This window comes from Micropterus dolomieu, linkage group LG08, assembly GCF_021292245.1.
Source record: "Micropterus dolomieu isolate WLL.071019.BEF.003 ecotype Adirondacks linkage group LG08, ASM2129224v1, whole genome shotgun sequence".
Taxonomy (NCBI): Eukaryota; Metazoa; Chordata; class Actinopteri; order Centrarchiformes; family Centrarchidae; genus Micropterus; species Micropterus dolomieu.
Window position 1 is genome coordinate 494,428 of NC_060157.1, and position 8,724 is coordinate 503,151.

The following is an 8,724-nucleotide window of genomic DNA, read 5'->3' on the forward strand; positions in this document are numbered from 1 at the left end:
CAGGTTACAGACCAGGTCACAGACCAACAGACCAGAACACAGACCAGGTTACAGACCAGGTTACAGACCAGGTCACAGACCAACAGACCAGAACACAGACCAGGTTACAGACCAACAGACCAGGTTACAGACCAGGTCACAGACCAACAGACCAGAACACAGACCAGGTTACAGACCAACAGACCAGGTTACAGACCAGGTTACAGACCAGGTTACAGACCAACAGACCAGGTTACAGACCAGGTCACAGACCAGGTCACAGACCAACAGACCAGAACACAGACCAGGTTACAGACCAACAGACCAGAACACAGACCAGGTTACAGACCAGGTTACAGACCAACAGACCAGAACACAGACCAGGTTACAGACCAGGTTACAGACCAACAGACCAGAACACAGACCAGGTTACAGACCAATAGACCAGGTTACAGACCAGGTCACAGACCAACAGACCAGGTTACAGACCAGGTTACAGACCAACAGACCAGAACACAGACCAGGTTACAGACCAGGTCACAGACCAACAGACCAGAACACAGACCAGGTTACAGACCAGGTTACAGACCAGGTCACAGACCAACAGACCAGAACACAGACCAGGTTACAGACCAACAGACCAGGTTACAGACCAGGTCACAGACCAACAGACCAGAACACAGACCAGGTTACAGACCAACAGACCAGGTTACAGACCAGGTTACAGACCAGGTTACAGACCAACAGACCAGGTTACAGACCAGGTCACAGACCAGGTCACAGACCAACAGACCAGAACACAGACCAGGTTACAGACCAACAGACCAGAACACAGACCAGGTTACAGACCAGGTTACAGACCAACAGACCAGGTCACAGACCAGGTTGCAGTATTATATGTTACAGTTGTGAGTTTTCTTGTCCGACATTCCCGCTTTTTGGCGGTGAAATGCATTCTGGGATATCTGGCTATCCGAAGTCAACACAAGTCACCACCGATGCAGGCTCGGGAAAAAGGGCGGAGCGAGAACACATCCGGGTTTTTGACTGTACTTGGCTAGATACAGACTTTTGAATTGGAGCAGTACGACTGATGACGTCTCACAAGTCCACAAGAACACAAGTACAGACAAGAACGCAGACTGAGAAACAGCCCAGGTTACAGACCAGGTTACAGACCCAGACCAGGTCACAGACCAGGTTACAGACCCAGACCAGGTTACAGACCAGGTCACAGACCCAGCCCAGGTTACAGACCAGGTCACAGACCCAGCCCAGGTTACAGACCCAGACCAGGTCACAGACCCAGACCAGGTTACAGACCCAGACCAGATCACAGACCAGGTCACAGACCCAGACCAGGTTACAGACCAGGTCACAGACCCAGACCAGGTCACAGACCCAGACCAGGTTACAGACCCAGACCAGGTCACAGACCAGGTTACAGACCCAGACCAGGTCACAGACCAGGTTACAGACCCAGACCAGGTCACAGACCCAGACCAGGTCACAGACCCAGACCAGGTCACAGACCAGGTTACAGACCAGGTTACAGACCCAGACCAGGTTACAGACCAGGTCACAGACCCAGACCAGGTCACAGACCCAGACCAGGTTACAGACCCAGACCAGGTCACAGACCAGGTCACAGACCCAGACCAGGTCACAGACCAGGTTACAGACCAGGTTACAGACCCAGACCAGGTTACAGACCCAGACCAGGTTACAAACCCAGACCAGGTTACAAACCCAGACCAGGTCACAGACCCAGACCAGGTTACAGACCCGGTTACAGACCCAGACCAGGTTACAGACCAGGTTACAGACCCAGACCAGGTTACAGACCAGGTTACAGACCCAGACCAGGTTACAGACCAGGTTACAGACCCAGACCAGGTTACAGACCAGGTTACAGACACAGACCAGGTCACAGACCAGGTCACAGACCCAGACCAGGTTACAGACCAGGTTACAGACCCAGACCAGGTTACAGACCAGGTTACAGACCCAGACCAGGTCACAGACCCAGACCAAGTTACAGACTCACAAATAACAAATCATAAATCAGGAGAGATATGACCCGGGAGGAAACCAGGAGAGGACAATGAAATACAGGAGGGTTAGCATGTATGAGCTAACAGGAGCTGACCTCTGTGGCCTCCATGTTTACTTCTGTACGACAACGTTTTACTCTGATATTTAAACTTTCATGTGGACGTCAGTCAATGAATCTGAATAGAGCTTTAAGGCCTGCAGGGTGAATACATAGTGTCCAAAATCAACTTATTACACTGACTTCATCACAGCTGACCACATTCAGCCAACAAATCCTCCCGCTGCAGGATTAAAGTCATTATTTAGAAAGCAGCTGGTTTTATTTGTCCTGCGTTCAGCGATTATCTGTCGAGAAAACACATTTTAATGATGGAACAGACAGAAAGATTCTGCTGAGCCGTCTCTGTCTCACAGCTGTGCTGCAAACATCTGATAAAACTCAATCCTCAGCTATAAAAACACTGAAACTGTGTGTTTCTCAGAGTGAAACTGGCTTCACCTCATTTAACCTCACACACAGAGTTTCATGACTGCCGGGGACGTTACACCGACTTACATTCGTTCCCCAGAGACGTACCCTTCCTGTGACCTCCCAACATTAAACAACGTCTTCACCCTAAAAGTGACTGATGTACGTTTACGTTAGTAACACCCGCCCACACACACGCCACGCCCTGCTCCGCTTGGCTGCTTCCTGTTGAGGTTTGACAGTAAACAACAGAAACTGCTCCTTGGCTGCTGCAGGAATAACAACAGTAACTAGTAACTGTAGTATCAGTAGCACAGCGGCACTAGTAGCAGTAGTTAGATCAGGGTATATACAGGAATCCTGAAGTAAAATTCAACTTATTTTTAAGACCTTTTTAAGACTTTTTCAACATATTTTAAGACTTCTGCGCCACTTTGAGCTGTAACCAATTAAATCAGCCGCACACTTTTAAAAGGGACATTTGTGAGGTTTTAAAAGGAATTGAAGTATATGTAGAACATATTAATTGCCTGTATGTCACCAGGTTGTAACGCCACCTAAAAACTGAGGCATTCACCAACTTTCTCAGTTGCCTGTAACGGCCTGTACGGGCCAACTGTTCTCTATGTGAAAGCAGCTGTGTTACAAAAGCTATGAGGTTTCTGTACGCAATATTACAGCAAACCATGTGAAACAAAGAGTCATTTGGTGTTTTAGCTGGTATAAACTAGATAATGTGAGCTTGCCTGCAGTGATGTGTGTAATAACTTTGATCGACCGCCTGATCAATACAGCAACATTCAAACAGGTGATGAATAAATAAGTAGTGTAGGCGCTGCAGCACAGGCAATACCTGGAGGAGGAACCGCTCTCAATGGCAGGATTAGTAGAATATTAGAACATTAAATTAAAAGTATTTTGTTCATTTAATAATAAACTTTAAGTTTGATATTTTCATCACGTTACTACATTCAATATAATTTCATATAATAGTATATTTTAAATAGCCAGCTAACGTTAACCAAACCCACACGCCCCTTGAACTTTCCCTGTTGTCTTCAGTCTTACCGATTCAGCTGCTGGCGGCGCATCTCGCTCTTGTTTTTCAGGGCTGTTCAAGCGGCCGCAGAGCGACCGGCCAACCGGGTTAATCCTGTTACTCCTGATCGCCACTCCGACTATGTTTTGGACGATTAACATTGCGGGTCTGGCGGGGTGGGAGATTACAGTCGGCTGTATTCCTAAATCATTTTCCGGTTCGCATGGATCTATTTTTTGGAGCGTTTAAGAGTGAAACAGGCGCTCGGTCGATCCCTGCGCCTCATGTTACAGAAAGGAATCACAGTCGCTCCTCTCGGCCTGTCCAGTAGTTTTGGCTACGCATTATAAATAAATACGTTCATCTACACTTTCAGCAAACAAACTTTTTGAAAAACAGGATTTTCACATTGAAAAAAATATCTTCAAAATGTAATACCTTGTTTAATGGCGATTAAGAATACTTTTTAAGGGCCTTAATTTTCGCAAAATTGATTTATCACCTTTTAAGACTTTTTAAGACCCCACGGACATCCTGTAGCTATAATAGCACTACTATACTACATAGCTGCACTAGTAGCGGTAGTTAGCTATACTAGCACTAGTAGCATGGCAGCACTAGTAGCGTAGCTGCACTAGTAGCAGTAGTTAGCTATACTAGCACTAGTAGCATAGCTGCACTAGTAGCAGTAGTTAGCTATACTAGCACTAGTAGCATGGCAGCACTAGTAGCATAGCTGCACTAGTAGCAGTAGTTAGCTATACTAGCACTAGTAGCATGGCAGCACTAGTAGCATAGCTGCACTAGTAGCAGTAGTTAGCTACACTAGCACTAGTAGCATAGCTGCACTAGTAGCAGTAGTTAGCTATACTAGCACTAGTAGCATAGCTGCACTAGTAGCAGTAGTTAGCTATACTAGCACTAGTAGCACAGCGGCACTAGTAGCAATAGTTAGCTATACTAGCACTAGTAGCACAGCGGCACTAGTAGCAATAGTTAGCTTTACTAACACTAGTAGCATAGCTGCACTAGTAGCAGTAGTTAGCTATACTAGCACTAGTAGCATAGCGGCACTAGTCGCAGTAGTTAGCTATACTAGCACTAGTAGCACAGCTGCACTAGTAGCAGTAGTTAGCTATACTAGCACTAGTAGCATAGCTGCACTAGTAGCAGTAGTTAGCTATACTAGCACTAGTACCACAGCTGCACTAGTAGCAGTAGTTAGCTATACTAGCACTAGTAGCATAGCGGCACGAGTAGCGGTAGTTAGCTATACTAGCACTAGTACCATGGCAGCACTAGTAGCATAGCTGCACTAGTAGCAGTAGTTAGCTATACTAGCACTAGTAGCATAGCTGCACTAGTAGCGGTAGTTAGCTATACTAGCACTAGTAGCATAGCGGCACTAGTAGCAGTAGTTAGCTATACTAGCACTAGTAGCATAGCGGCACTAGTAGCAGTAGTTAGCTATACTAGCACTAGTAGCACAGCGGCACTAGTAGCAGTAGTTAGCTATACTAGCACTAGTAGCACAGCGGCACTAGTAGCAATAGTTAGCTTTACTAACACTAGTAGCATAGCTGCACTAGTAGCAGTAGTTAGCTATACTAGCACTAGTAGCATAGCGGCACTAGTTGCAGTAGTTAGCTATACTAGCACTAGTAGCACAGCTGCACTAGTAGCAGTAGTTAGCTATACTAGCACTAGTAGCATAGCTGCACTAGTAGCAGTAGTTAGCTATACTAGCACTAGTAGCACAGCTGCACTAGTAGCAGTAGTTAGCTATACTAGCACTAGTAGCATAGCGGCACTAGTAGCATAGCGGCACTAGTAGCAGTAGTTAGCTATACTAGCACTAGTAGCATAGCTGCACTAGTAGCGGTAGTTAGCTATACTAGCACTAGTAGCATGGCAGCACTAGTAGCAGTAGTTAGCTATACTAGCACTAGTAGCATAGCGGCATTAGCAGCAGGGATGACAGTAGGTGACAGCAGCGTGTGCTGCAGGTGTTGCTGGGATCACAGCAGTACACGCTCGCTGTCTGAAAGTACACAACTGTAGTAGTAGAAATGTCTCACCAAAGGCTGTAGGCGACATCTCCTGCATGATGGCTCTGTACTCCAAATGATGACGACTCTGATTACTGGGACCTACACACACACACACACACACACGGGAACACCTGAGTCAGTTGTTTCTGGTCGGTCACATGGTCACTGGGTGGTGATGGAGCAGTGGATAAGACACATGCCTTTGGTGTGAGAGACCTGAGTTCAATTCCCGCTGTGACACGTCCACCAATGTGTCTCTGAGCCCTCGTTAAATCTGGTTTTCTAAAGATAATCTAAATGTCGTGCGGTGGTTGAGAATGTGTTATTATTATTATTCTTACCTGGCGCGCAGGGCGAGGGGGGTTTGCTCAAGATGAGGGCGGCTCCGGCAGGGGAGGGGGGCTTGTTGTTGGTCGACGGGGCGGTCGTGAGGTCAGAGTGGGTGGGGTCAGAGTCGCGCTGCCGCGGCGACCGGGCGCTCCAGTCGTCTGGCCCGCTGGAAGCCGCCGCCGTCGCCGAGCTGCAGGTGGCGCTCGCCTTACGGGGCTGAAAGTGAAAAGACGCTCACGTTATTAATGTTCTTCAGGCTCGGGCCGGGCGGGGCGCCGGGCGGCAGACTTCCTGTAAAGAAACGCGTGCTGACAGCATGTTGCTAGTGACATCAGCAGGTACGTTTTCATGCTGTTCAACGTGCTAACAGCTAATTAGCTAACTAGCCTGTGGCTGAACAGGCGGCAGGTAGAAATGGTTTTTAAAGTTACACTGCAGCTCGCCGTCCCCCCCCCACGTACCTGTCTGGCCTGCTTCTCCTGGTCCTGGAGCCACTGCAGGTAGGACTCTCGGGCCACCTGCTCCTCGATGGCCTCGTTGGTGGCCTCCCAGTCCGTCGCTCTCTTCTTGTCCTCCAACATCTGCTGTTCGATCCACGACTCCTCCGAGGTCTTGATGGCCGACTTCATCAGAGACTGGTCCGCGTACTGAAGGGGGGGCGGAGGAAATCCACCGTCAGTAAACACACACACACACACACGCACGCAAAAGTATTAAGTGTGTCTGGTGTTGGTACCCCGGGTTTGAAGGCGGGCAGTCCTAGGCCGACCCCGATCGTGGCCTTGTTGGGGTTCACCACAGAGTTGTAGTGGATGTTGCGGTGGTAGCTCACTCTGATTGGCTCGTCGTTGTTCTGGTGGATGCCGTGGAAGGTGTTGATTGGCTCTGCGGAAGGAGGAGGAGTTTGGGTCAGATTGGCAGGAAGCGATTGGCCGACAGGTCTGGAGGTTGTGACTGGCGGACGGACTCACCTGTGCCGTACTGGTACACCTCCACCGGCCTGTTGTACATCTCAGCCATGGCCTGCATCTCGATGTGGTTCCCGTGGCAGTTGTTTTTCCTCTTCCTGTTGATGTATGTGGTGAAGTCCTCCGTCACGTAGTTGGAGAAATAGTCGGCGTTCTTCATCTGGGAGGAGAAACAACTTTATCACCACAGCGAACTCTGACGAACTGAGGGAGACCCGAGGTGAGCGTGAGGTGCGAGGGACTCACCAGGTAGTCCATACAGTGTTTCCGGACCACTTCGTGCATATCCTGGTCTCCGTACACCTGGTCAGCTGGGAGACAAAGTCCGGGTCAGATGTTGACTGAACACATGTTGCATGATTATGAGATAGCGTGAGCCCTCGCCCACGTCTTTAAAAAGTCTCCACAGATCTACAAGGAAAAAGCCCGTTAACCGTCCCTGCGACGCTCAGGCGACACGGACGTGATGCTGCAGCTGAAATGTTTTAATAACCTTCCGAACTGTCGCCACTTTATTGTTGTGTTTCTTTCTCTGTGCTGGAGTTCTTTTAAGAACCTGATGGCTTTTATCCACTTTGTTATTAAAAACGTCTCTTCATTAAAGCTCCCACACAAAAAAGCTGCTTTAATGCTCAAACTCAGATCAGCAGTGACAAATAATGATGCCTGTGTATCGCTTTGCACGCCATTTTCGTCCTAATGTGCGCAGGTCTTTACACGGGGCTGAAGGAACCTTTTACTTTAGAACCGTTCCGGCAACTTTTGTGCTGTGAAATGATCCGTTACAGTCAGGTCCGTTCTGACTAAAGTTATAAAGTAAGCAGGACAGATAAACACGAGTGTGCGTGGACAAGGCTCAGCCAGCTCGCCGCCACGCACGGGTGGAGGGCGTGTCCCGGCGTGGGTCGAACCTGATCTGCATTCTCTAAACAGAAATCTGAGCTACAGCTGGTGAAGCGTTTCCACGCCTTCACGCAGAGAGTCTCACGCTGCAGTTTCATTCACTCCACCACAGAGAGCCGCTTCTCCTCCGCTGGAGACAGACTTCTGCTCATCAAGCCGCCGTGGTCAGCGGCTCTCTCTCTTAGTCATCAGCGTGCGGCCGCTTTTCATCACCGCGACCTTTTCAAATGAAGAAGCTGCAGATTCTCTCACGGACGCTCCAACTGCAGTTCTTTCCCACCCGTTTTCTTCTTCCTCACACATTGACATCGTTTTCAAAAAATCCTGCAGCTGCATTTCAGCCCTCAACACAGTCTGACAGGTCAAACACCTGAACGCCCCACCTGCAGGAAAACTGCCCTACGCAGCGACGCTGCCATTTCGGATCAGAGAGCGTTGCTGGGAAATAAAAGAAGTATCACAGCCGTGGTTTAATAAAGTTATGCTGCTCTGAACGGTTCAGACTGCCGAGAGCTTCTGCAGTCAGGAAGCTGTTCCCATCTATCCCAGTCTCTATGCTAAGCTAAGCTAACAGCTGCTGGCTGCAGCTTCGTATTCAGCATGAGAGAAGGGAGGAGCCGAGGAAGAGGAGAGGAGGAGGAGGAAGAGGAGAGGGAGAGGAAGAGGAGAGGGAGAGAGAGGAGAGGAAGAGGAAGAAAAGAGGAGGAGGAAGAGGACAGGGAGAGGAAGAGGAAGAAAAGAGGAGGAGGAAGAGGACAGGGAGAGGAAGAGGAGAGGAGGAGGAGGAAGAGGAGAGGGAGAGAGAGGAGAGGGAGAGGAGAGGAGGAGGAGGAAGAGGAGAGGGAGAGAGAGGAGAGGGAGAGGAAGAAAAGAGGAGGAGGAAGAGGAGAGGGAGAGGAAGAGGAAGAAAAGAGGAAGAGGAGAGGGAGA

General features: G+C 49.0%; 1 protein-coding gene across 2 annotated transcripts in view; it reads right to left on the reverse strand.

Moving 5' to 3' along the window:
* Positions 1 to 8,724, reverse strand: part of otud5a (OTU deubiquitinase 5a) — a 27,834-nt gene that overhangs the window by 2,050 nt on the left and 17,060 nt on the right. For both annotated transcript variants that reach the window (XM_046057507.1, XM_046057506.1), the window contains exons 3-8: positions 7,138 to 7,202; positions 6,895 to 7,051; positions 6,660 to 6,808; positions 6,385 to 6,570; positions 5,935 to 6,139; positions 5,621 to 5,692 (exon numbers count right to left, since the gene is read on the reverse strand). In XM_046057507.1, the coding sequence (XP_045913463.1) occupies positions 5,621 to 5,692; positions 5,935 to 6,139; positions 6,385 to 6,570; positions 6,660 to 6,808; positions 6,895 to 7,051; positions 7,138 to 7,202 (834 nt within the window). The remainder of the gene's footprint in view (positions 1 to 5,620; positions 5,693 to 5,934; positions 6,140 to 6,384; positions 6,571 to 6,659; positions 6,809 to 6,894; positions 7,052 to 7,137; positions 7,203 to 8,724) is intronic.